General features: G+C 54.0%; 1 protein-coding gene across 9 annotated transcripts; it reads right to left on the reverse strand.

Annotated features, from left to right (window-relative positions):
• Positions 1-90: 90 nt before the first annotated feature.
• Positions 91-27502, reverse strand: MSI1 (musashi RNA binding protein 1). 9 transcript variants are annotated; one of them, XM_035257822.3, is made up of 15 exons: positions 27345-27502; positions 27145-27185; positions 26501-26582; positions 26317-26401; positions 23011-23052; positions 21352-21444; positions 17346-17394; positions 16187-16269; positions 15304-15421; positions 11947-12027; positions 10371-10427; positions 7022-7090; positions 5431-5585; positions 4894-4956; positions 91-1877 (listed from the first exon to the last, which is right to left on the reverse strand). In XM_035257822.3, the coding sequence occupies exons 1-14, from the start codon at positions 27401-27403 to the stop codon at positions 4915-4917; spliced, it is 1056 nt and encodes a 351-aa protein (XP_035113713.1). In that variant the 5' UTR covers positions 27404-27502; the 3' UTR covers positions 91-1877; positions 4894-4914. The 9 variants fall into 9 exon arrangements, with proteins under 9 accessions (XP_035113713.1, XP_035113712.1, XP_035113715.1 ...); XM_035257821.3 differs by having other exon boundaries at positions 5431-5618; XM_035257824.3 differs by lacking the exon at positions 10371-10427.
• Positions 27503-27540: the final 38 nt, after the last annotated feature.

The raw sequence follows: 27540 nt of genomic DNA on the forward strand, positions 1-27540 counted from the left end.
TAAGAGGATGGAGGTGAGTCCTGCCATTCCTACAGCAGGAAAATAAGGTATCCTTGAATGCACAGAGACACAAGACACTCACAAGCCCAGTACCGTTTTCAAATAATTTATTAGGAATTTAAAACTGAAAATAAAACCTGGAAAAAGAAGTTACAGATGTGGAGAGAAGAGACACCGGAGGGTGGTAACTTGCTGGCTTGGAAACACCATGTAACATCTTTAAAAAAAAAAAAAAATCCCAAACAAATCAGAAAACGGAATTCCAGGGTCCTGAGCCCGTGGTGGGGCCCAGCGGGGTGGAAGGGTGAGGGGATGGGAGAGGGGGAGCTAAGTGTCTCAGGACTCAGCTCAAACATGTAGAAAATTAAAAATAAAAACCAATAAAATGCAGCTTCTCTTTTATTAGGAAACATTAAAAAAAAAAAAAAAAAAAAACACGAACCGCCGCGTACCTCAGTAACAAAGATTATTGCTTTGTGTTCTCAGGGCTGATAGGTTAAGCACCTCACACAATTAACTCTCCAAAGGCCGGGTTTGGGGGCGGGGGCGATGCCGGGGAAGAGAGCTGGGGCCCTGGGCCTCAGACCTGGGGGACAGGGACACAGAGAAGGGGGATGGCAGTGGGTGGGCCTCGGCCCTGCCACGCCAGCCAGGCCACTGTTCATGAAGGCCCCACGCCCGGAGCCTCTCTTTTTCCTAGAAGGGGGCTCTGGGGTGAGGGGCTGCCAAGGGACGCTGGCTGTGGGGTCATCCTGGTGGGGAACGTCAGTGAGAGAATGTGGGGGTTCCCTGAGACGCCCTTTGCTTTCCCCTAGGGGCTGCCCTCGCCAGAGCGTCCCCTGGTGCCCACTCATGGCGGGGGTCGAGGGGGAAGGGGGAGAGGCTCAGAGCAGAAACCACAAGGACCCAACCTGGGTAGGGGCAGGGGAGCCCTTTGGAGAGTTAATTCCCGTCCAGCAGTGTCTCGGGCAAGCCTTTCTCTTCCCGCGCCCTTCGCCCCCACACCGGGTTTTTTGGGTGGACAGGCCCAACCAAGGCCTTGACCCCGAGGGCCTGAGAGAGCGGGCCTGCCGCGGCCACAGCTGAGGCCTGCAAGCTTACAGTAACGGTGTCTGAGGGGACAGAAACAGGGGAGGGGGGAGCCCCTCACCCCCAGGGGCCTTCGAGAGGGGTGGGCGCATCACCTCACAGTATTTACATATGATACAGGACGGGATGGTTCCAGGGGCTCGGCCTGGCCTCCCCGCAGCCCTGCCCTCCTCTCCAGGGCTGGAGGGAGGCGGCCAGGGGCCCACACCCAGACAGATACTTTGTTCTCAGCTGGTGGGGGGCACCTGGCCCCTTGACCCCTGCGGCCTGGGGCTTCACATTCACAAACCTAGAAATAGTTTAAAAACAGTTTCTTTAAAAAAAAAAAAAAAAAAAAAAAAAGGAAAGAGCAAAGGAGGGGAAATCAGAATAAAAAACAGGGGCTGGGCTGCGGCCTGTAGCAGGCTCCCTCCGCCTTCACTCTATGCACAAATCCAAAGCCTGTTGGGGAGGGGGCGGTCCTAGGGGGCGAGGCACGGAGGGAGGGGCGCAGACCCGAGAGGGGTGGACCAGAGGGCTTGGGGGGGCAACCGGCTAATCCAAAATAAATAAAAGCGGGTGGGGCCGGGAGAGGGGCAGGTAGGACCGGGGCGAGGGCGGAAGAGGGGGACGTTAGTAAGGGAGCCAGACGCCGTCGGGGGCGGCAGGGCAGGGGCCGGGCCCGGGGAGTTGGGGGCAGGCAGTAGCGGGTCCGAGTCGCTGCGGGGGAGGGGGCGGCGGCTGCGGCTGAGGTCTCCCGCCCCCTGGCTGGCTCACTCGCGGTCCTCAGTCAGTTGCAGGCTGGTGCGCTGGGAACACAGCGGGGAGGTTATGGGGGCTCCCGGGACACGCGCAGCTTTCCCCAGTTCCCTCTAGGGAGCTTTGTTCATTACCCACTTTCTTTCTTTTCTTTGCTTTTTTTTTTTTTTGGAGATGGGAGTCTCGCTCCCGACGCGCAGGCTAGAGTGCAGTGTCGCGACCTTGGCTCACTACAACCTCCACCTCCCAGGTTCAAGCGATTCTCCCTCCTCAGCCTCCGGAGTAGCTGGGATTATAGCTGGCTAATTTTTGTATTTTTAGTATAGACGGGGTTTTGCCATGTTGGCCAGGCTGGTCTCGAACTCCTGACCTCAGGTGATCCAGCTGCCTCAGCCTCCCGAAGTGCTAGGATTACAGGCGTGAGCCACCGCGCCTAGCTACTTTCTTATTATTTTTTTAGAGACAGGGTCCTGCTCTGTTGCACAGGCTGGAGTGCAGTGGCAGCGATCATAGTTCACTGCAAACTCAACCTCCTAGGCTCAAGCAATCCTCCTGCCTCAGTCTCCTAAGAATCTGGGATTACAGGTAGTATCTAGGACTACAGGTGAAGACAAACGCACTCTGCTCATTTTTGTTGTTGTAGCAGAGATGGGGATTCACTATATTGCTCAGGCTGGTCTCAAACTCTTGGCCTCAAGCCATCCTCCTGCCTTGGCCTCCCAAAGATCTGGGATTACGAATGTGAGCCACCACACCCAGCCAGACTTAGCACATTCTGTTCCCTGGTCAGATGGCTCTTTCCCCAGATTTTGAATGGCTGGATTTATTCAAATGTCACCTTCTCAGAGATACCTTCTCTGAACCCCACATCTAAAATAACTCTTTCACGCACATTCTGGAATTGTCGCATATGTTCACTTGATTTTTGTCCTGTGAAATAGAGAGGAATTTGTCCGTCTTGCTCCTCCCTCTTTCCTGGAATAGGGCTCATAAATGAATGGGTGAATGAATGGTCTTGTCTCCCATCATCTGGATAGACACTGTGATGGCCATGTACATAGTCCCACAAGTCAAGGTATCCTGTTTTTTGTTTTTTGAGATGGAGTCTCACCCTGTTGCCCAGGCTGGAGTGCACTGGCCTGATCTTGGCTCACTGCAGCCTCTGCCTTCCAGGTTCAAGCGATTCTTGGCCCTCACCCTTCCGAGTAGCCGGGAGTACAGGTACGCACCACCACGCCAGCCAAGTTTTGTATTTTTAGTAGAGATGGGGTTTCACCATGTTGGCTAGACTGGTCTCGAACTCCTGACCTCAGGTGATCCGCCCGCCTTGGCCTCCCAAAGTGCTGGGATTACAGGCGTGAGCCACTGTGCTCAGCCAAGGTATCCCGTTTTGATAGCTGTATACTACACCACGGTACACATACACTAATTTGTTTAACCATCCTCCTTTTTATGGGTATTTCAATTATTTGCAGTTTTAAAAATAAATGCCTAGAAGTGGAATTGTTGGGTCCAAGGGCATGAATGTTTGAAACTGGGACAAACATGCCAGACTGCCCCGGGAACCACGGCGCCACTGTACTCGCTTGTTTCTCCCATGTCTTTACCAAGGCTGGGCACTGTTCATCTTAAAAAATCTTTGTGGGCCAGGCATGGGGGCTCATGCCTGTAATCCCAGCACTCTGGGAGGCTGAGGCAGAGGAGGATTGCTTGAGCCAGGAGTTCAAACCAACCTGGGCAACATAGTGAGATCCCATCTCTACAAAAAATTTAAAAAACACTAGCCGGGCATGATGGCATGCTCCTGTAGTCCCAGCTACTTGGGAGGCTGAGACACGAAAACAGCTTGAACACAGGAGACAAGTTTGCACACTGCACTTCAGCCTGGGTGAGACTGAGACTGTCTCTATTAAAAATAATAATAATAGGGCTGGGTGCAGTGGCTCATGGCTGTAATCCCAGCACTTTGAGAGGCCGAGGAGGGCAGATCACTTGAGGCCAGGAGTTTGAGACCAGCCTGGCCAACACGGCAAAACCTTGTCTCTACTAAAAAAAAAAAACAAAACAACAAAAAACCGAAAACTAGCCAGGCATAGTAGCGCATGCCTGTAATCCTAGCTACTCGGGAGGCTGAGATATGAGGATAGCTTGAACCCAAGGGACAAGGTTGCAGTGAACCAAGATTGCACCATTGCACTCTAGCCTGGGTGACAGAGTGAGACTCCAGCTAAAAAAATAATAATAGGTCAGGCACGGTGGCTCACATCTATAATCCCAGCACTTTGGGAGGCCAAGGCAGGTGGATCACAAAGTCAGGAGTTTGAGACCAGTCTGGCCAATATTGTGAAACCCCGTCTACTAAAAATACAAAAATTAGCTGGGTGTGGTGGCGTGGGCCTATAGTCCCAGCTACTCGGGAGGCCGAGGCAGAAGAATCGCTTAAACCCGGGAGGCGGAGGTTGGAGTGAGCCGAGATCGCACCACTGCTCTCCAGCCTGGGCAACAGAGGGTGACACCATCTCAAACAATAATAATAATAAAAGAGCTTAAAAAATCTTTGTGGCCTGGCCTGGTGGCTCGCACCTGTAATCCCACCACTTTGGGAGACCAAGGCAGGAGGATCCCTTGAGTCCAGGAGTTTGAGACCAGCCTGGGCAACACAGTGAAACCTTGTCTCTACAAAAAAAGTAAAAAAAATTAGCCAGGTTTGGTGGCTTGTGCCTGTAGTCTCAGCTACTCAGGAGGAGTCTGAGGTGGGAGGATCCCTTGAGCCCAGGAGGCTTGGGTGATAGAACGAGATCTTGTCTCAGAACTAATAATAAGAAGAAGAATCGTTGCTAACCTGATAGGCGGGCTGTGAAGCTGCACTGTTGCTTTGCTCTCTGCGTTTAAATGGAGTAGGTTGAGCAGCTTTTCATGTTTACTGACCACAGCTGCTAGAAAGATCTGTCTCCCCTGGGACTGTGGGTTCTTGAGGGCAGGAATGGGGCCCGTGTCCCGGATTCGATGGCCCAGGACAGGCTTCCTCAGTGCTACCCTGCCACCCGCCCCTCCCCACATCCTCACCTCCTGCCACCGTCCCCTGCTTCAGTGGTACCCATTGGTGAAGGCTGTGGCAATCAAAGGGCCCTGAAAAGGAAAGAATTTGACTCCTAGATTCCTGGGAAAGTAGAGAAAGGCCAGGGGCTCCTTCTCTCTCTGCAGGAAATCCAAGGTGAGGCGCAGACCCCTCTCTACCTGCCTGGATCACCCCCAGCGAAGGTCGGCTCAAAGATTCTCCAACAGAGGGCCAGGGACTCTGCACATAACCAGCACCCTGGATAAAACCAGGGCACCCTGGGCTGGAATTGAACCTCCGTGCAGGCAGAGATACCATGTGTCTCATTTGGACCTAGAGCCCATTATGCCTGGCATTGAGAGGTGATGACTAAGTGCCCACTGAGTGAACAGGAGCCCCCACTGTTCTTCCTTAGTGACTCTCCGTTCATCCTTCCCCACCCTCCTTTTGCCCCCAAAGACAAAGATGGTCTCTCCCTTTCCCAACTTGGGGGGTCTCTCAAAGTGTGGGGGGTGAGGTGGAGGCCATCCGGCCTGGCCACTCACCCCAAGACTGTGGCCAAAGCCGGTGCTGGGGGCGGGGCTGGCGGCGCTGATGTAACTGCTGACCCCCGAGTCCTGGTTTGCCGCCCCGTAGAGCTCAGCCATGGGGCCAGGGCTGGTGGTCCCCAGGAAGCCCCCTGTGCGGCTGGGAGTCGAACCTGGAGGGGGAGCCATCGTCCAGGGGTGAGAGCCTGGCAACCCAGAAAGAAGACGGTGATAGCCCCGGTGCCCTCTGCCACCCCACAGCACCCACCAAGCCTGTCCCACCCACTCTAGCCAGGACCCCCACATTTCAGCAAGTCCTGTGGGCCTATCTCCTGGAGATCTCCCCACACCCATCCACCCAGTCACCCCCAGCCCTGACCCCCATCATCTCGTATGACCACTCAGCAGCCTCCTCTCCCAAGCCCCTTCCCAACCTCTCTCCACCTGGCAGCTGAATGCACGTTCTAAACCCTGACCCGCGTCCCTCTGCTATTTGTAATTTCCACTGTCCCCAGCACCCCAGCTCCCCGTGCCTCCTTTCTCCACTCCCCACTTCTGCACTCTCCCCACCCACTGGTCTCCAAGCCTTTGCATATGCTATTCCCTCAACCAGAAACACTGCTCCTCCTCTGCCTTTGAATGCAAAGTTAGGAGGCCCTTCCTCCTGGAAGCCTTTCCTGGCCTTTCCTAGAGGCCCCAGCTGGGAGGTCCTCTGGTACCAGACGCCCCTCGAGAGCAGCAGCATCAGCCATCAGCATTATTGCCTTTTAATACCTGATACCACCACCGGGCTGCAAGCCCTGGAAGGCAGAGACCCTGTCAGTCTTTTTTTTTTTTGAGACAGAATTTCACTCTTGCTGCCCAGGCTGGGGTGCAATGGCACTATCTCGGCTCACCGAAACCTCTGCCTCCTGGGTTCAAGGGATTCTCCTGCCTCAGCCTCCCAAGTAGCTGGGATTACAGGTGTGTACCACCATGCCCAGCTAATTTTTGTATTTTTAGTAGACTGGGTTTCTCCATGTTGGTCAGGCTGGTCTCCAACTCCGACCTCAGGTGATCCATCTGTCTTGGCTTCCCAAAGTGCTGGGATTACAGGCGTGAGCCATTACGCCTGGCCATCTTTTTTCTTTTGAGAAGAGGGAGTCTTGCTCTGTTGCCCAGGTTGGAGTGCAGAGTCGTGATCTTGGCTCACCGCAACCTCCACCTCCCAGGTTCAAGCGATTCTCCTGCCTCGCCCTCCAGAGTAACTGGGATTACTGGCGTGCACCACTACCCGGCTAATTTTTGTATTTTTAGTACAGACAGGGTCTCACCAGGGTGGCCAGGCTGCTCTGGAACTCCTGACCTCAGGTGATCTGCCCACCTCAGCCTCCCAAAGTGCTGGGATTACAGGCGTGAGCCATGGCGCCCGGCCGAGCCTGTCAGTCTTGCTGCTGGCTGTCTCGCCCATGCTACATGACGCCCAGCACAGAGCAGGTCATCAGTTGATACTTGAGGGAATTAACAAGTGTCCCTCTGCAAAGGGGTGGCAGTGGCCACCTCCCCTCCCCTGGATTTCTCTACTCCCTGTGCTTCCTCATCTCTCTTCCTGCACCCCAGGGGAGCTCACCTGTCCCTCGAACCACAGCTGCCGCGGCCGCTGCTGCCGCCATTGGTCCGTAGGCAGTGAGAGGAATGGCTGAAAGGAAAGGGATGGGCACGTCAGTGTGGTGGCGAGGGGGGAGAGGGGTGAAGGAGGCCCTACCTTCTAGACAGAGCCTCTCTAGCCTGGCCCTACCTCGGAGGGGTCCAGGTAGCCCCAGGGTCAAGGCAGAAAAGGCCACCATCTGTGTTCTGACTCACGGCGTGGATGGAAAAAGGTGGGAGAGAGGACAGCTTCCCAGTGAGCAGCTGAGCCGCAGTTTCTCCCCTGGACTGCTCATGGAAGGTGGGGGCAGGGCACCCAAGCCTGAGCAGCTATGAAGGTTGCCCACAGCTGTCCCCTTCTCCAGGGTGCCCTTGGCAAAACAGGGGCCACTTGGCCCAGAGATGCCCAGGAGCTCACGTCCCTTTTCCCAGCCCAGCCAACGGAATGACACAGGGGACAGCCCCCCAGGTCTGCTGCCTCCAGGTAGGGAGCCCCAGGGGTCAGGCTGAGGCTGGGCTCCCACTGAGGCCACAGCTTTGCACCACACTCTCTGCTCCCTGTCCTGCTTCCCTCACCCCTGTCCCCTGAGAGCACTCCCAAGGGCCTCCCTGACCACTCAGAAATGACCATTGCCTCCCCAAATCCCCCCAGCCTCTTTTTTGCCATCTCCTCTTCAGATACAGGCACTATACCCTTGCTTGCTGTCTGCCATCATCTTCACCTCTGCAGCACCTAGAACCCTGCCTTGTATACAGCAGGTGTTTAATAACTGCTGAAGGAGTAGAAAGGGTCTCTACTTAAAACACCAGGTGGCTTCAGCCTGGAGCTTCCCAGGGCTGAGGTTAGCACACCCTGCTGAGAGTCTTTCCTAAAAACATCATTCGGTGGGGGCTGTTTCTCACTTAGATGCCACCTCCTCTAAGAAGCTTTCCCTGATACCCCGACTAAGGCAGCCCCTTGTCCCCAACCCTCATGCCTTAGCACATTTCCCTGCTTTAATTTCCTCAAGGAACCTCTCACCCTCCAAAAACATCTTTTAAAAAAAATATATATATATTTTTTTAAAGATAGGATCTTGCTATGTTGCCCAGACTGGTCTTGAACTCCTGACCTCAAGCTATCCTCCTGTGTTGGCCTCTCAAAGTGTTAGGATTACAGGCATGAGCCACAGCACCCAGCCCAAAAATATTACTTACTTTGGGAATATTTAGGGACTCTTTCCTTGTTTACCTGATTTTTTTTTTTTTTTTTTTGAGATAGAGTCTAGCTCTGTTGCCCAGGCTGGAGTGCAGTGGCATGATCTCAGCTCACTGCAACCTCTGCCTCCTGGGTTCAAGTGATTCTCCTGGCTCAGCCTCCTGAGTAGCTGGGACTACAGGCATGCACCACCACACCTGACAAATTTTTAAAATATTTTTAGTAGAGATGGGGTTTCACCATGTTGGCCAGGCTGGTCTTGGACTCCTGACCTCAAGTGATCCGCTCGCCTCAGCCTCCCACAGTGCTGGGATTACAGGTGTGAGCCACTGCGCCCGGCCTGTTTACTTGTTTATTGCTGTCTCCTTCCTCTGGAATATCAGTTCCAGGAAGGCAGGAACCTTGCCCGTCTCATTCACTGCTGTGTCTCCAGTGCCTCGAGTGGTGTCTGGCACAATGAATAGTTATTGAGTGCATGAAAAACCACTCAAGTCTCCTTTTCTCCAAGGCTGGGGAAAAGTTCAGAGCCCAGATGCCAAAGCACTGTTGATCCTTGAACCTCCTCCCTTGCCTGCCAAGATGTCTCTAAAGGAGACATCTCTTCTGTCATTTCTTTAAGGCCAGGGACTGGGCTCTGAGGTCTGGTTTTTGGCTCACTTTGGCATTTCCATGAAGTCAGAGGCACCAACCCCAGCATGCACTTACCACACTGAAGAATGACTTATTTCTACAGTATTTGCAGCCCTCTCTAAATTGCAAGTTCTGTGAGGTCAGGACCTGCCTCTGTCTTATCCCTGCTCTGTCCCCAGGGTCTGGCAGAGCATCCTGTGCACAGTAGATCCTTAACACATAGCACTCTGTCGCCCAGGCTGGAGTGCGGTGGTGCAATCTTGGCTCACTGCAGCCTTCACCTCTTGGGCTCAAACAATCCTCCCACTTCAGCCTCCCAAGTTGCTGGGACCACAGGCATGCACCGCCACACCTAGCTAGTTTTTTCTTTTTTAGTAGAGATGGGTTTCACCATGTTGCCCAGGCTAGTCTTGAACTCCTGGCCTTAAGGGATCCTCCTGCCTTGGCCTCCCAAAGTGCTGGGATTACGGGCGTAAGCCATCGCATCTAGCACACATAGTTCTTAAATGAGTAACGAGGACCTCCTTCCAGCCTCTACCCCTACAGTTACTGGACAAACTCTCCCTATTTTCAGGGAAGAGCCTCTGCACCTGCATCTCTGGGGTTCTCCTCCCTCCCCTTCCTTCACTCCAGGTTTCTCTTCTTCTGCCCCATTTTGGGGGAACCCTGAGCACCCCTTCAAAGGAAGGTCTTATCTAAGGCAGTGTCCATGCTCACGTCTTCCACACATGGCCAGGTTGAGGGGAGAGTCTGGGTGGGGTGGGGGAGAAGCAGGTGGGACAGAGAAACCCTTTGCAGCCCACCCCACGTGCCTGCTGTCTCCTCGGCTTGAGGTCGGCCCTGAAGCTGAACCAGCTGGCCCACAGGAAGGTTCCAGCCAGGGAACTGGGCCCCTGTCACCTTCACCCCACTTGCCCAGAAATCACCCAAGGGCTGGATTCAGGCCTTGGCAATATTTCATTTGGCTCATGGTGTTTTAAACATTTGGAATCTGTGGCCAACACTGAAAAATAATGGAAAAATTCATACGAAAGCAAAAGCCAGGTTTCTGGCATCTCTAGAAAAAAATGAGTTCTGAGCATAGTGAGTCTGTATCCCCTCCCGGCAAGAGTTGGCTGGCACCGAGTGCAGGTATGCCCACACCGGTGTGCAGACATCCCCGCCCGGCCCACTTTGCAATGAGTTTGAGACCCTGGCTTGTTCACTGCAGGATCCCAGAGCCTCCATGGAGCCTGGCACATGGGAGGTGCTAGATAAATATTTGCCAAATGGATGAATGAGTGACTTTGCCTCCATCTGCTTGGCTTGGCCCTATGCCCCACCCTTAAGGGCCATGTTGCCGCCCAGACTGGCCAGTGCCCAGGCACAGTCTGCTGTTTCCCCACAGCCGGAGGGCTGGCAGGCAGGAGAAAAGGATCCCGCTAGCTTTCCCCAGGAAGCTCCCTGGGCCCCTTCTCTTTCTCCCCATGTGGCCTGAAAGGTATACAAAATCCGAGCGACTGACCTGTAAGCTCGGGGAGGACTGGGGCGCTCGGGAGAGGGGTCCGCTCTACACGGAATTCTAAAATGAAACGTAAAACAGCTTAGGAAGAAGCAGGGGAGGCCCCTCGGCCATGGCCCAGGGAGGACAAATGCACCCACAGGGACACTGGGTGAGGAGACAGGCCATGCACGGGACCCAAGAGCTGGGGAGGGGACAGCACAGTTCCCAGCAGGCAGGGGAGGGCAAGGAGACGGACACAGAGGAGAGAGAGAGAGAGCAAAGTTGCCACTTATACCCTGGGCACGGGGTAGGGCTGGATTCCAGGTGTTTGTTTCCTTCTTTTCTTTTTCTTTCTTTCCTTTTTTTTTTTAAAGACAGGGTCTCACTCTGCTGCCCAGGCTGGAGTCTTTGAGTAGCTGGGACCACAGTCACACACCATCATGCCTGGCTAACTTTTCCATTTTTTCATAGAGACAGAGCCTCACTATGTTGCCCAGGCTGAACTCAAACTTGTGGGCTCAAGCCGTCCTCCCATCTCAGCCTCTCAAAGTTCTGGGATTACAGGGGTGAGTCACCATGCCCAGATGCGGGTGTCTCTAAAAGGCTTAGGGTTGTACCAAAAATATCTCCCAGAATCCTCCTCTTCTCATGTGTGTATGTGTGTGTATGCGTATGCGTGTATGTGTGTGTGTGTATGTGTGTGTTGCAGAGGAGGCAGCCTGATGAAAAGCGATGGCCCTAGAATAGGTACAATAGGTCAGGCTTGGGTTCAGGTCCCAGCTCTGCCACTTCCTAGCTGGCTCATCTTAGCTTGTCATTCTTCCTCTCTGAGCCTATGCCCTCGTCTCTAAGAGACACATCCTTCCTCTGTGAGATTATTTGGAGAATTAGGCAACATCACATACTCAAAGTTCTCCAAGCTCAACAGCCCTGGGGCAGAGCACATAAGTGCTTAGGGGGCCCTCCAAATAAATAAGATCCTAAATAAATAGCCTTGCCTAAGTTTGGTATGTCCTATTTCAAAGAAAACGGCATTGAATAGTCCTCATGGGGAAGTCCAGAGCTTAACTGGGCTTCCTGACAGTTACTTTCAGGTCTGGTGTTATCTTTACGTTGGCTTACAGGAGAGTCGGAATGATCACGCTTCTCAATTGTTTTTCAGCATCTAGGGTCTCAGCATAGTACCGTGTCTGAACTTGAAAGGGCTCAGCCTAGAGCCTGGTCATTCTAGGAGCTCGTGATGATGCAACCAACGGTGGCCCTCGGAGAGGCCCCCACTACAAGCCCGATGCCCTCTCTGGTGGAAGTGGCAACCCCAGAGTTGGGTAAGGAGGAGAGACAGGCAGGAGGCAGGCAGAGGATGGCCTGGGAGAGAATGGTGCCATGCAGGGCCACGCTGGGAGCCCCTGTCTCCAGCTTCTGGGGACAAGATGGGGGGATGGGTGGGGAGAGGCCCTCCTTCCTCAGACATGCCCTTCCTTCCATGCCTCCAGCAGGCAGACCCCCAGCCATGCACCCCCAGACACCACCCTGAGAAGTCAGACTGCCCAGGAACCAGGGGCATGCTGGCAGCAGAGGGATACTGAGCAGAACTTACCAGGGAACTGGTAGGTGTAGCCAGGGGCAAGGCCTGTATAACTCCGGCTGGCGTAGGTTGTGGCTTGGAAACCCGGGTAACCTGATGGGGGAAGGTGTCGGTGTCAGATGCCTCATCCACAGGGTGGATCCTTCTCATGGAGAAGGACCTGAGCCACTCCTGCCCCGTAGCCTTCCTGCATCCTGAATAATAGCTGTACCTTCCAAATACCTTCCTCATGCCAAGCCCTGTGCTGACCGCTGCACACTATGATCCTGTTAAATTTGCCTTAGAGGTAGGTACTGCTAGGAGCCCCATTTTACAGACAGGAAACTGAGGCTCTGAAAGGTGACACATTTTGGCTGAGAATAATCCAAGGCTGTTTGTGCTCTGGCTCCTGCTTCCCTCTGGTCTCCTGCACTTTGCCCCTCCCTCCCTCTGCTCCAGCCACAAATGGCTTCCTTGCTGTTTTTCAGCGTTGCCAAGCTCATTCCCACCTCAGGGCCTTTGCACATGCTGGGGCCTTTGCCTGGTGCCTCTTCACAGATGACCACATGTCTGAGTGCCTCTCATCGTGCAAGACTCAAAAACATCTTCCCATAGGAGTCCTCCTTTCTGTCAGTTACAAACTCTATCATGTTACCTTGGTTTTTCTCTTAGTACTGATCATTATCTGAACTTATAGCATGATTTTTTCTTCTTTTTTCGAGACAGGATCTTGCCCTTTTGCCCAGGCTGGAGTGCAGAGTGGCACAATCATAGGTCACTGCAGCCTCCAACTTCTGGGCTCAGTGATTCTCCTGCCTCAGCCTCCCCAGTAGCTGTGACTATAAGGCGTGTGCTACTATGCCTGGCTAATTTTTTAATTTTTTTTGTAGAGATGGGGGTCTTGTCCAAGCTGGTCTCCCAGCCTCAAGTGATCCTTCTGCCTTGTCTGGAATTACAAGCATGAGCCACCACACCTGACCACACCTGGCCAGAAAGTACTCATTATTTTTTTTGGGTGGGGGGGTGAAATACAGAATGGGTAGTAATGATTTATTTAAGTGCTCACTTTCTGTCTTCCCTCTTTTTTTTTTTTTTTTTTTTTTTTTTGGTGAGTCTTGCTCTGTTGCCCCAGCTGGAGTGCAATGGTGCGCTCTCAGCTCACCGTAACCTCCGCCTCCCAGGTCAAGCGATTCTCCTGCCTCAGCTTTCCAAGTAGATGGGATTACCGGTGCACACCACCAGGCCCGGCTAATTTTTGTATTTTTAAGTAGAGACGGGGTTTCACCATGTTGGTCAGGCTGGTCTCAAACTCCTGACCTCATGGTCTGCCCACCTCAGCCTCCCAAAGTGCTGGGATTACAGGCATGAGCCACTGCTTCCCGCAGCTGATTTTCTGTCTTCTCAGAGAAAAATCAAATAGCAATAATTATGCAATTAAGGTTGAAATTCAGAGTCAACTGGCTACAAGCCTCGTAACCACCAATCTCACTGTTTGTTAGAGAATTTCTTTCTTTCTTTTTCCACCTTTTAATTGGGAGGTGAAACCAGCTCATGAATCACCTTAGAAGAAAACTGTCTCAATGTTCTATTTAAAACAAGGTGAAAGAGACAGGTAAACTAACTACAATACCTGATTCTAGCCTGGATCTTGTTCTGAAGGACAAAAATATTCTATAAAGAGCATTACTGGGTCTGGCCAGGCCTGGTGGCTCATGCCTGCCACCACAACATGTTAGGAGGCTGAGGCAAGAGGACTGCTTGAGGCCAGGAGTTCAAGACCAGCATGGGCAACATAGTGAGACCCTATCTCTCCTAAAAAAAAAAAAAAAAAAAAGAGCATTATTGAATCAATTAATTGATACAATTGGAAAACAGAAAGTAGATTAGATAAAAATATTGTGTCAATTATAAACTTAGGAAGTTGATAACTAAACTATGGTTACGTGAAAGAATACCCCCAATCCTAGGAAGTATCTAAGGGTAAAGGGCCACGAGGCATGGAACTAACCCTCAAATGATTCAGGGAAAAACCACAAGTGTGTGTGTTTGTGTGTATACATGTGCACAAACATATTTGCAAACACATACACACACATATATACACATAGAGTAAAACCGATCAAGCCAAATGGGCCAAAATGTTAAGAACAGGTGAATCTGATAAAAGGGCAAACGGATGTTCTTTGTACTATTTTATTTTTTTGACTCCTCTGTGAGTTTGGAATTACTTCCAAATAACACAAATAACATGTTAAAGAAAAAAGAAAAACTTCAAGGAAGACTGTGCCCTATTTGGAGACTGCTCGCCTCCCCACTTCTGACTCTCTAGCCCACAACATGCCCCCTCCTCTGAATTCCCAGAGTACCTCTCTATGCGCCCCTCCCCCATGCCTGGCATAAAGACCCCCTTGTACTGTTCTGGTTCTGTGTGTACTCATCTCATCTCTCCAGGGAGCCTCTGATCTTCCTAGGAGCCAAACTCAGATTTACCACCCTCAGTCTTACACCCAAAGCACAGCTGACTTCTGCTCAGCTCTCAAGGTTTGTGGCAGACTTCAGCTCCTCCAGGAAGTCTCCCCAGCCTCCAGGTGGGTTTAGATGCCTCCCTGGGCCCCCCACGGCCTCCAGTCACTCTGTAGTGGCAGTGCCCATTTACTGCTGCCTCTCACTTGAAGAAGAGCCCCATGAGAGCAGGTTCTGCTTCTCAGAAGTTGCTCAATAAGTGTTACTTGAATCAATAAGACCAGGCAGCCTTCCTTTTACTCCTCCTAAGTCCTTTGCAAATGCAGTTCCCTCTGCCTGGAACACTTCCCCTTCCCTTCTCTCAAGCCTCCCCATAACTGGCTCCTACTCCACCCGCAGACTCAACTCAAATGTAACTTTTTTTCCCACTTTGACCACTCCAAGTCGTGGTCAAGCTCCCTATGACCACACTCCCTTGGCACCCTACACTTCTGCATCTGAAATCTATTTATCTTCTTACTTATTTTCCCTGCCAGATTGTAAAGCCCCAAGGAAAGTCATTGTTGCAATTCCTGGCATAATGTCTGGCATACAGAGTTGCTCAATAACTGTGTACTGGATGAATGAATGGATGGAGGAATGGACAGATGGAGGGATGGATGGAGGAGAGCATGGACAGATTGACAGGACCAATTAATATGATTGGACCTTTCTTCTGGCCACCACCAGAGGGCAGCACCCCCCCAACCAAATCACCCCACCTTGGGTAGGACTGCTAGACCCGACCGATCCCTAGTCCCCACTCCTGCCCAATGACTCAGACAGGAGGAGGGCAGACCACAGAAGAGGTGCAACATCCACACAGCCCCTGCTAGCCCTGGGAGCAGTTCCGGCAGAAAGAAGCCGCAAGCGCAGGCTCGCGCATACCCAGCATGCCGATGCCCAGCATGAAGGCGTCCATTCCGTACGGCATGACTCGAGACCTTCCCCGGGCAGAGCCCGTCGGCGACATCACCTCCTTTGGCTGAGCTTTCTTACATTCCACCTGCAATGAGACCTGGTGGTGAGTCTTTCCTACAGAGCTAGGGTCATTATCCCTCTTGTTCCTCTATTAATTTCATCGTCCATCTGAAAGCAATTTTATGGTTACCACTCATGGAGCGCTCACTATGTGCTAGGGTCTGTGTAAATGGCTTTGCATGCAATCGTTCAATGAACACATACACCGACACTATGATAGAGGAGCTTTTCCATGCCTATTTGACAGATGCGGAAACTGAGGCTCAGAGAAGGGAAGTCATCTGCCCGATTAACTACCATGCAACACTGCTTCCCTATCTAGGTTTTCAGGGGGTAGGAGAACTGGCTCTGCCTCCACTCACTTCAAGCCCCTCTGCCTGCCTTTAGAAACTCAGAGCTTCCCTGGCAGGCCTCTAGTAGCCCCAGTCTTCTCTGTACCTCGCTTCATCTAGTCTCAACTCACTATGTTTTTTTGTTTGTTTGTTTTTGTTTTTTTAGACAGGGTCTCACTCACTCTGTTGCCCAGGCTGGAATGCAGTGGCACGATCTCAGCTCACTGCAAACTTTGCCTCCTGGGTTCAAGTGATTCTCCTGCCTCAGCCTCCCAAGTAGCTAGGATTACAGACACACACCACCACACCCAGCTAATGTTTGTATTTTTAGTAGAGATGGGGTTTCACCACATTGGCCAGGCTGGTCTCGAACTTCTGGACTCAAGTGATCCACCCACTCAGCCTCCCAAAAGTGCTGGAATTACAGGTGTGAGCCACCGCGCCCGGTCCCGACTCACCATTTTGTTGTTGATTTCATGAAAATGAATTTCACACACTTTCTCTACAATGTCCTCACTCTCAAATGTGACAAACCCAAACCCTAGAAGTTGGACAAAGGACAAAGGCAAGGTCAGAACCAGAGCACAGGGTCAAAACCCAACCCCAGGTCACACCAATACCACTGCTCCTCTCTCTCTGGTGAGTGAGAGTTAATCAAAGGCTCTGCACACAGCCTGGAAGCCTCTCAGCTACCCACTGACACAGGGTTTCAAGTCCCAAGTTGTAAGGGAAGTAATTTGCCCAAGGTCACACAGCATGTTAGAAAGTGGTAGAGCTGTGATGAGAATACACTCAACATGCTTTTTCTTGTCCTCAGGTATTTTCCAAAAAGGGAGGAAAGAACACACATGCACACTCATTTAAACTTACGCAAAGGTGTACATGTCCAAACATACAAATGTACACAGACACACACATATACACACATGCACACACCTAGGTACCTGCATATCACACAGACTCTTGGGGTGCTCTATATGTGCAGTTACCCTGACATACCAAATATACACAGATATTTAGGCACAGACACCCCCTTATGCACAGATGTACACACACACAGCACATACCCCACTCCCAAAATGGACTAAAAGCCCCCAAAACAACTGGAGAAACAACCCCGTTTCTTCCTGGGGGTGCCCCGGGGCTGGAAAGGGGTTTCTCAAAAGATAAGGCCCTCGGGAGAAAAAAGCCAGGCAGCGCACATGGTGTGGCCCAGAGGCTCACAGGTTCAGAGGCAAGAGGGCTGAGGGCTGGGTGGGAGGTGTCTGCCTGGAGCTGTGGAGTCAGCCTGATCCTGAGCAGCCTGGCCTAAGCTCTGGTTACCAGGGACAAGGTAAGCTCCAGCAGTGGCAGACGGCACTAGGGTGGGAGCGAGAGGCTCAGTGGGTTGCGGGGGGGTGGGGGGGTACTTCTCTGTTCCTCTCGGGTGTCTGCAATTCGGCAAGTTTCTAGCACAGGAAATGGCGGGACAAAAGCCTTCTTTAAGGCCAGGCCCGGGAGAGGACGCAGATCCTGGGGGATAGGATGTCAGGAGGCGAGATGAAAGGGCAGCTGTGACCTGCAGCCCCCTGGCTGACCACGGGGCCCAGCCTGGGAAGGGGGAGGGGCCACACTCACCTCTGTGCCGGTTGGTGGTTTTGTCAAACATCAGCATGGCATCGTCCACCTGAAACACAGCCTGCCATGGAGGACCCAGCAGACACCAGGGGAACCCACCACGACCGAGGAACCCACTGCCCTCCTGCCCACTCCAGACTTGACCTTAAACCTGCTCCCTCCGCAGGGGACAACTTTCCTTCTGCAACCCCAATGAATGTCATAGTGTCCCCTTTTCAATCACCATAATCTCACTGGACCAGCCTGCATTTATTAAGCTCCAACATCCTCCCCACATTCCTTGCATGGTAAAAGCCTCATGGTGTAGTGAATAGGCTCAGAGAGGTGAAGTTGCCTGCCCGAGGTCACACAGCAAGACCTTGACCAACCTGGGGAGGCACAGAGAAGATGCTAGAGAAGGAAACACGGGAGGGAGGAAAATGGTGAGATGGGGAAGCAAAAGCCTCATCCCTTTTTGCAAAAGGTCAGGAGGGCAGCGACCAGACTGGACTCCCCGCTCCTGGTACAGATCTTTTCCTCTAATTGAGGTTTCCTTTGCTAGAGGCTGTAATTAAAGCAAGTAGAGTTCAGTGCCTGGGCTGCTTGCCTCCCAATGACTGGGGGAGGGGAAGGAGACTGGAGAAGGGGGAGGGTCTACATCATCCATCTTCTCTTGGACCCCAGTCCATTCTTGTGACTTCCTCCAGGTACCCCTTGGATACACGGGATGCCACAGGCCTTGGGGCCACCTTCCTTTTGCCTGCATCTGGTGCCTCCTCCTTGCCCTCTTTCTTAGCTAAGGTCTGAGTCACCCTTGGTATAAATCAGGGGCTGCCTCTGATACCCAATCCAATTCCACTCCAGGCCCTGGCCCTCTCCTAAATGGCCAGACATCCAAAGGATTAAAATAAAAAAAAAGCTTCTCTCAAGCTATGGGTTACTAGCTCCTTCCCTCTACTTCCAGGCCCATCATCCACCTTCTTTTTTTTGGAGACAGAGTCTCACTCTGTCACCCAGGCTGAAGTGCAATGGCACGATCTCGGCTCACTACAGCCTCCGCCTCCCAGGTTTAAGTGATTCTCCTGCCCCAGCCTCCTGAGTAGCTGGGATTACAGGTACATGCCCCCACTCCTGGCTAATTTTTATATCTTAGTAGAGATGGGGTTTTACATGTTGGCCAGGCTGGTCTCGAACTCCTGGCCTCAAGTGATCCACTGTCTCAGGTTCCCAAATTGCTGGGATTACAGGCGTGAGCCAACACACCTGACCCCATCATCCACCTTCTAAAGGCCCTCCCCTGCCTCATTAAAGACCCTGAAATACAGTGATCCTCTAGCTCTCCTTAGGCATCAAGCTACAGTGGGCCTCGACTCCCTCTGGGAGAACCAGGACCCCACTGAGCCAGGAGGCAACAAGGTCCCTGGAGAATCTCATGACATTACTCTTCTCAAAGCACTCCCTGCACTGGGGCCCAGGCAGCAGAGTGGCACTCTCACTCCCATCCTATGGACCCAATCTGAGTCCCAATCCCAAATCAGCTGCACCATCCAAACAGGACAGTCATTTCAGGCTCGGCACATCTTCCCCACCCCTTGCTTAACCAATGGAAAATCAGAAACCCAAAAAGAATGATTGTGATCAAAACACAGGCTTTGGGTAGGCCAGGCCTGAGCTGGAATCCTGGATCCTGCATTTGCTGCTTGGGTAACCCTGGGCAGGTGACTTGCTGTCTGTCTGGCTTTGGTTCCTTATCTGCGAAATAGGCATAACAGTGTCTATCTCACACTCACAGTCTGAAGTTAAATGAAAGACACTTTTTTTTTTTTTTTTTGGATACGGGTTTTCACTATATTGCCCAGGCTGGTCTTGAACTGTTAGGCTCAAGCAATCCTCCATCCTCCCATCTCAGCCTTCTTGGTAGCTGGGACTACAGATGCTCACCACTGAGCCTGGCTATGGGAGGATTTAATGAGATAGTGCATGTAACACTCTTAACTCACAGCACCTGGGATACAGTAAGTGTTTAATAAATAATAGCTATTATTGTTATCTTTACAAGGAAGGGTCTTCCCCATAGTTACACCGGGGAGCGAGGCAAAGCTGGAGAGACAGCAGCCCAACACTACTGGTTTGAAGGTTGCATGAGGACAGCGTCTGTGTCATTTAGGGCCATGACCACCATCCTATTGAACACCTTGACTGGAGCGCAATCATTTTTTGAATGAATGAATGAAATGAAGGGAAGAACCAGCCACACTCTCCTCCCTAATCCTACAGCTCCCAGTCCCTGCCTGACCCACAAATGGATTCTGCCCAAATCCACAACCTTTCCGGCCTTCCTCCACCCAACCCTGCAAGGAAGGTCACATCCCTGGCCCCTCTACACCCTTCAACCTGGGCCTTGATTGGAGAGTCCCCCAGTGGGGCGGTGGGGTTGAGGCCAGGGCACCGGGCAAGGAAGATGGCTGGGGGTCCAGGTTACCCCCACCGGTGTCCCCTCGTGGGGCCAGCTGAGGGGAGGGAGGCTGCTGGCCCGGTGTCCTTAATAGGCTTTGGTCTCCATGGGAACCCGAGGGCAGGGGGGATCGGACGGGGGAGGGGAGGCAGCCGAGGCCCGCTGACCAGTGGGAGCCGAGCAGCCAAGTTCGGCGGCGGCTAAGCCTGAGTGGCAGCCATGGCGGCTGACCATTGTTCCCCCCTCGGCGGCGGCCCCTCGATCTGGGCGGGGGGCCCCCCGCCGCGGGGCCCTTGGCATTCCCGGCTGTCCCCCTCGCTCCCTGGCAGCCTATTCTCCGGCTCCCCCTGGCCTCCCCGGGCCGGTTTCACATGCCAACGCCGATTTAGGCCCGAACAAAAGACGCGGCCGCTGACGGCTTCTCCTGGGGCCCAGTTGCCATGGCAACGCCGGCCCCGGGGGCAGGCGGCCTCCAATCACAGCTGCTGGATCAGATTAGTGCGAGCTCTAATGCTCGGCGCTCAGACACAAAGACACCCCGCCGCAGCCGAGCCGGGCCTGCTGCTTCCCAGGAGCGCCCTGCCCTCTGGGGCCCGGACCCGCTCGACCTGCCCTCCTCCCTGACCCAGGTGCCCACCGAGGCACGAAAGCCGAGGCCTCTGGTCCCCCACACCACCAGCCTCCGCTGGCCAGGGGACACCTCCTCCCACACACAATCCCAGGCCCATTTCCCAGGCCACGTTCCCCTTGGCTTGCCTGGGGGTGACTCGAAGTGTCTTGATGGGAAAGTGGAGACCCAGCCTCTCTCCTGTCTCACCTAAGAAAAGAAAGACCAGCGACCCCTGCCCCAAGCAAAACAACCCTCTTTCCCTCCTAGACTTCAAACCTAGGCCCCTCTCTGCCATCTCCTCATGGGACCCCAAAGTTCACATTTTTCCCCTTTCAGAGGACACCCTATTGTCTGATGTAGCCACAACTTCTACCTCTTCAGAGGCCCAGAAACTAAATCTTCAAATAAAACACCCTCAATTCCTGATTAGGAATTGAAGGTGTTCTCATCAGCTCCCCACAATACCCAGGGGACCAGCAGCCCCCCAGCTCCTGCTCCAAGCTCCCCACCTGTGTAAATAGGGTACCGAGAGAACTTGGGAGTCATATTTATTGCCTCCTTATCATCCTCGCCAGGAAGGAGTGGGGAAGGGTTCAATAGCCAGTGACCTGGACAGGTGCAGACTCCCAGGGGGCCACTGGGTGACTTGACTGAACTGGCTGAGGAGCGCTGCCTCCCTTGGGAGAATGAAGATAAGCAAGAGAAAAATACAGTGGAAGGGCAACAACAGGGCCAGCTACTGTGTGGCTTCCCTGTCCCTAGGGAAGTCCAGAGTCTGAGGCTCACAGATGAGCCAGGAGGCTGCAAGGTGGATTGCCTCATCTCCCCCCACGCACAGCAGGATCCAGCCCTGCTCTCATCTTTGGCAGGAATTGAATGACCTTGCTGGGTCCAGCTTGCAACTGCCCCATTCTACAGCGCGCTCACAGCCCCAGCAGCGAGCACCCCCAGTTTAAACCCACCTTCCCAAATTGCTCAAAATATTGCTTCACATCCTCCACTGTGGTGTTCACCGACAGCCCCCCCACAAAGATCTTCTTCGTTCGAGTCACCATCTGTTAGGGGAGGGAATGAGAAAGTGGGCATCTGAGTCCTGTGGCCTACTGCCACCAGCAGGGGCTCGAGCCCCCCTGCCAGGATGCCAGCTGACAAGCTCTCTGTGGCCCCAGCCTCCTGAAAGTCCCCCCCCAGGCTCCCTCTTGGACCCCCCGCCTCTAGGCCTGTCATGGGCAGCTGTGCACCCACACCCTGGCTGGCTCGAATGCGCCTCCTTCCTGCCTCCCTCCCTAGGGACTATGTCCAGAAAATGCCTTCCCTAAGGACTAACACAGGACAGGGGGCAGGCCAGCGACCCAGACCCACAGCCTAACTCTAAGACCCCACTGGCCCTCCTGGGAGACCCCCCCACGCTCCATCACAGAGTCTCCCTGAGCTGAAAGCCGACATTTTCCTCATCAACCTCCTCCCAACACAACCTCTGGCAGCCCCGTGGCCCCAGCCCTGTTTTAGGAAGAACACATGGTCCTAATTACCCCAGGAGCGCATGGCTAATCCGCGGCAATTCCCAGCCCCATCCTAACACTAAAGCACCTTCTGTCACCAAACTGCTTAATGGAATTAACCCAATTCCGACCATGTGCTCCCTGGTGCGGCTTCCTTCGAATACCTGCTCCATAATTGCTTTCAGGCCCTCTACTGGACCCTTCCAGAGATGCCCCTTTCCTGTCTCCCAAAATTCTTCCTCTCCTTCAGCCCTGGCAGGAGCTGGGGGCCTTGATGAAACTCACAGGCTCAGAATCTTAGAGACTTCTAGTTCCACCTGGCAGAGGGAGAGACTGAGCTCTCCTGGAGAGTGACCTCGTCCTAGGATCCATGATAAGTCAGTAAACTCAGGGGTCCTGACCCCCTGTTTTGCAACCAGTCTTTCCTCCTGTCCTCTATATTCAGTCACTTCAAAATGAAGACCTGGGTAGTTGCCCTGAGGGGTGGAAGAGATTTTTAGGCCCCTGCCCTGCACCAAAATGTTTTGAGTGCTATATGGCTCAACGGCTCAGAAACCCATTTTCGGCACACCTTGCCCCTCTCACCCGGAGAACTCGCCAGAGCACCAGTGTGAGAGTGTTGAGAAAGCAGCCAGAGGCATCTAGACTGAAAGACAACAGGTGACAGAGTCCGTGGTCCCCTCTGCCTCTGCAAAGGGTGACTGGGAGGACCAAAGTGTCGCTGCCTAGCCTGATGGTAGCTCGGCCTCGGGGTCTAAGTCTGTCCTGTATTTCACTTCCAGAGGCCTGGGCCACACTGTGGCCTATGATGGCGGAATTAGACTCAGGCTCTAAACTCTACCGCAGGCTTCAAATACAGGAGTAGCTCAAATCCTCGGAGTAGCTCCCCTTTCTCCCAGCACACTCAAGCCCCTCTCCAGTCTGCCCCAGAGCTCACATGGAGTGTCTTCAGGTCACAGAGCGAGGACCTCAAGAATCCCCTCTTCCCAGCCCAGCCCATTTCACAAACATTCCAAGTAGAGGTTCCAGAAGCATCTTCCAGAGCAGGAAATACTGGGAAAATCACTTCCCAGTATTGCCCGCAGTAAAAGAACTCCTCCCAGACATAGACACACCTACCTTAGGCTGTGCTCGCCGAGGGAAGGCCACTTTGGGGTCAATCTACAAGAAAAGAGAGAGGTAAAAGGGGTCTTGGTTATCGCACTTTTCAGAATCGTGACCACACAGCCAGCCTTTAGCCCTCAGGACCTCTCTCCTCCCAGGACACAAAGGTGCCAGAAACCCCAAAAGCCTCTAGGAGGAGAGAATAGTGGTTAAGCACCTATTTTATTTTATTTTATTTTATTTATTTTTTTCAGACAGAATCTCACTATTGCCCAGGCTGGAGTGCAGTGGCATGATCTCAGCTCACTGCAACCTCTACCTCCCGGGTTCAAGTGGATCTCCTGCCTCAGCCTCCTGAGTAGCTGGGATTGTAGGCATGCACCACCACGCCCACCTAATTTTTGTATTTTTAGTAGAGATGGGGTTTTGCCATGTTGACCAGACTGGTCTCAAACTCCTGGCCTCAGGTAACCCGCCCGCCTCAGCCTCCCAAAGTGCTGGGATTATAGGCGTGAGCTACTGTGCCCAGCCAGTTAAGCATTTAGACCCCAACATCCCACTGTTGGGTTCAAATCCCATTTGCACTGCTTCTCAGTTGTGAGACCATGGATAAGTTATTTCCCCTCTTTGAATGTCAGGGTTCAAGTTCACCTGCAAAATGGGCAAATAGTAACACCCACCTCAAAGGGTCATCAGCAGATTATTGGAGATAATGCATACAAAGCACTTGGCATGGTGTCTAGCTCACAGCAAAAACAAAAACAAAAAAAGGTAAGCCAAGTCTTATTCCTTCAAGTATCAGGTAAAGTGAGGGCCTTCCTTTTGTAACTGACTTCACCCAGATTACCTATCTAGGTAAGGTATGCGATTCAGGCTTCGGAAACCCTGCAAATGCAAATGCTCTTTGTCTGCAAAAGGCCACAAGACAGAGTTCATAACCATCAGGAGAAGGCTAGCTTCTGTTTTCCCAGTACTATCAACATCAAACAGCTCTCCTTGATGCTGTGAGCAAACAGCTCCCTGATAATGCAGCTAGGCTTGGGGCAAGGCAGAGTGCAGTCTTCGGTGTCGTGAAAGGGCATGGGACTTGAACTTAGAAACTCTGGGCCTCTTGCCAAGACTGTGATCTTGGTAATGCACTCGAACCCTCTGAGCCTCAGTTCCTTCATCTGCAAAGTGGGGACAATCACACCGGCTTTTCCCAGGGGCAGCTTCAGGGAATCAGATGAGATAACGCAGTGAAAGCGGCCCTTTGTGAACTGCCCTTCATTGCTCAAACAAAGGTGCTATTACCAGCAGGTCACCTTTGCCCTTGGCTGTGAACAACCAGAGGGAAGAATCAGGATGCATCTGGGTGTACTCCTGGGTACTATAGCTGTACGACAAACAAAAAAAGACAGGGCATGAGACACTGCGATCCATGCAGGGCCTACCGGGCCAGGTCAGGCCAGAGCTTTTTGCCACCCACATGGATGGACGTCATTCATAAGTTCAGCAGCCAATCGCAGGGAAGATCTATCTTTTCCCAAAGTTCCTTCTGTTCAAAACTCAGCCTCCTTCTAGGCAACTGGTTCTGGCTTCCCTCTGAATGGCATGAACCAGGAACTAGCCTCCTATAGGCTCCCCCATTGGAATCTGTCCACAGAGATGGAACCTCCAAAATCCATGCTAGGGCAATGCTTCCTTTCCTGCCAAGTCCCACTGGGCTCCCGGGAAAATCACAACTGCCCGTCTCTCCTGTCTGAAGTTTCAATTCCATACCTCTACGGACAGGTTTATCCTTCTGTTTCTCCCAGAAGCAGCTGCCCCAGCCACCAGCACACAACAAACAGTCCCCTGCACAGACCCCGATGGGGAGACAGTCCCCAAGCCACGTTCCCACAGACCCACGCACACCCAATCCCTGACACACCCCACCTCCACTGTGACTCACAGCTGGCAGCATAAATAAAACCCAAGTAAATAAAAGGTGAAAGAACTCAAAATAGACTCTCCACAGTAAACGTCCCTCCCACCCCCTCTCCCAGGCCGGAGGACGTCAAACACAGACAAAGCCCTGGCCCTCCTCGGCCCCATCTCCTAAGGATACTCATCTCACCCTCCTTCCTCCCTCATTCTCTTCCCCTGTATCAATCTTCCACTCCTCCATCCCCCAGCCCCTAAATCTCAGCTTCCTGAGCACTGCAGAAGCCATCAGTGCATTCTGAGGACAGGGGATGGTAGGAGAACAGGCAGCTTGATGGCAGATAATCACCAAAAACAATAGGCCACTGTCTCTCCATTTCCAGGCTTGGGTCACTCAGGCTGAGCCAAGAAGATCCTTTCAGAGCCGGCAAAGTTGAGGCCTGGCCTCATTTGCTCATTACCGCGATCGGGAGTGGGAACCACTGGGCAGAGATAACAGGAGCTGGGGACAGGCGGTAATTTGACAAATTCTTGGGCACAAGCAGCTATTGTTGCAGGTAAACAGGAGCCAGGGACTGACCCAAGCAGAGAGGCCCAGGGCTGGGGGACAGCCGGGAAGTGAGGAGAGAAGAGATCCATGCTATCCCTGTCCCCGGCAGACAGACACCCCCATCACATGGGGGTAACCCCCTCCTCTGACTTTTCTCCTTTCCCATCTCCCCTGAAGCCAGCGCCCCCTGCAGGGTCTAAGACAAGAAGGAGCTGTGGGACAACAGCAAAATGTTTCAGGAGTTTGAATGCCAACCAAGCAGCTTCTCCTAAGATCTAGTCTTCCGAAGGGTCGTTTCCAGGCAAGCGAGAGCCCTTCTCATAAATCCCCTCCGTGGGCAAAGCAGGTCCCTGTCTTGCACACAAAGCAAGGAGCTCATTGACCAAAAGTCGGGGGAGGAGGGAAGGAGGGAGGGAGGGGGCTTCAGGAATGCTTTGCCATTGGTCTGGATGAAGAGGGGGTGTCGCAGAGCCAAATACTAGTTAGAGTTCACAGAAGCCACCGGGTGGGTCACTGCTACCCTGACTCACCCAATTTGGGCTGGGGGAGGGATCTAGCCCCACCCCAAGCTCTGCTCTGTGGCATCATGATTATTACTTCTAGAGAGAGGGTGGCGGCTGCCTCTCCCCTCACCAGGACTAGGGGAGCGGAGATGTAGCATCTCATCACAGGCCGGGATTTTTCTCCTCCCTCTTCCCCCCCAACTCTAGTGACAAAGTTTCAGAGCATGGCAGCCTTCTTACTCAGAAGAACTCTCCCTTCTTCCTCATGGACCCCATCCAGCTGTCCCCTGGGGAGAGTCCTGACCCTCTCCTCCGGCAGCCTCCCTCTCCCAAAGGACCCCTGAAGCCCTGAGGGCCACTCACTGTTTTGGAGTCGAGCTCGTGCCGCGATTGCGCCAGCACTTTATCCACCCCCGCCTGGTCCATGAAAGTGACGAAGCCGAAACCCCTGCGCGCCGTAGTGAGGGAGAGGCAGATGGTTACAAGGCAGTGAGTGGCGGGTGGAGGGGGGCGAGCCGGGAGCAGGAGGAGGGGGTGAGGGGCTCACCTGGATCTCTTGGTCAGGGGGTCCCGCATCACCAGACACTCCTTCACCTCCCCGAACTGGCCGAAGTATTCGCGCAGCCCTTCTGTAACCACACACCCGCCTTCGGACCAGCCCGGGCCCCGCGCCCTTCCCCCCTCCCCCGTCCTTTGCCCCCGGTGACCCTGGAGCGGCCCGGCCGCCCCCGCGCCAAGCTGCCCGCGCGCTCTCCACTGCCGCCGCCCCCCCCAACGCCCTCGCCCCGTTCCCGCGGAGCCTCCTGGCGCCCACCGGGGCCCGGGGAAGCCGAGGGCCGAGCTGGGCTGGAGGGGGGACGGCTCCGGCCGGGTTCCCGCCGCTCCGGGAGCAGCCTCACAAAAGTTTGAGCCGCAGGTGCGAGCAGAGTTGGCGCTGCCGCCGGCGGGTCCCGGGGGCCCAGCCCACCCCCCGATATCCCCTGAACCCCTCATCTGCTCCCCTCCACCCGCCAGGCCGGGTGCGCTCGCGGATCGCCCTGCGCTCTCGGGGTCCCCGGGCGGGGCGCGAAAGAGGGCGCGAGGGCGCCCGGGGTCAGCAGGGCGCAGGGCCAGGCTGGGGTGTCCGGGTCCGGGGCGCCTGGGGGTCCGGGGTACCCTGCCGGGCCGGCGGGCGCTCCCGGGCTCGCTCACCCTGCGTAGTCTGCCAACTGAGTCCCCCGATGAACATCTTGCTGCGGGAGGAGGAGAGACACAAAGGGCCCGCGTGAGCGCCGGGCGCCAGGGCGCAGGGGGCGCGGGCCCGGGCCCCGGGGAGGCCCGGCCCGACCCGGATCGGCCATGTTGGCGGGGCCGGGGCGGGCGCGGGCCAGGCAGGCCGGGCCGGGCCGTACCAGGGGTCGTGCGGCGAGTCCGGGGAGGCGAGGCCAGGCTGGGGCGCGTCAGTCTCCATCGGGAGCCGCGGGCGGCGCGGGCAGCGGAGCGGCGGCGGCGGCGGCGGCGGCGGCGCTCGGCGCGGGGCAGATGAGGAGCGCGGCGAAGGGGGCCGGACGGACAGGCCATGCTGCCCCCTCCCCCGACCCCGCTCGG

Source organism: Callithrix jacchus, chromosome 9, assembly GCF_049354715.1.
Source record: "Callithrix jacchus isolate 240 chromosome 9, calJac240_pri, whole genome shotgun sequence".
NCBI classification, from domain to species: Eukaryota; Metazoa; Chordata; class Mammalia; order Primates; family Cebidae; genus Callithrix; species Callithrix jacchus.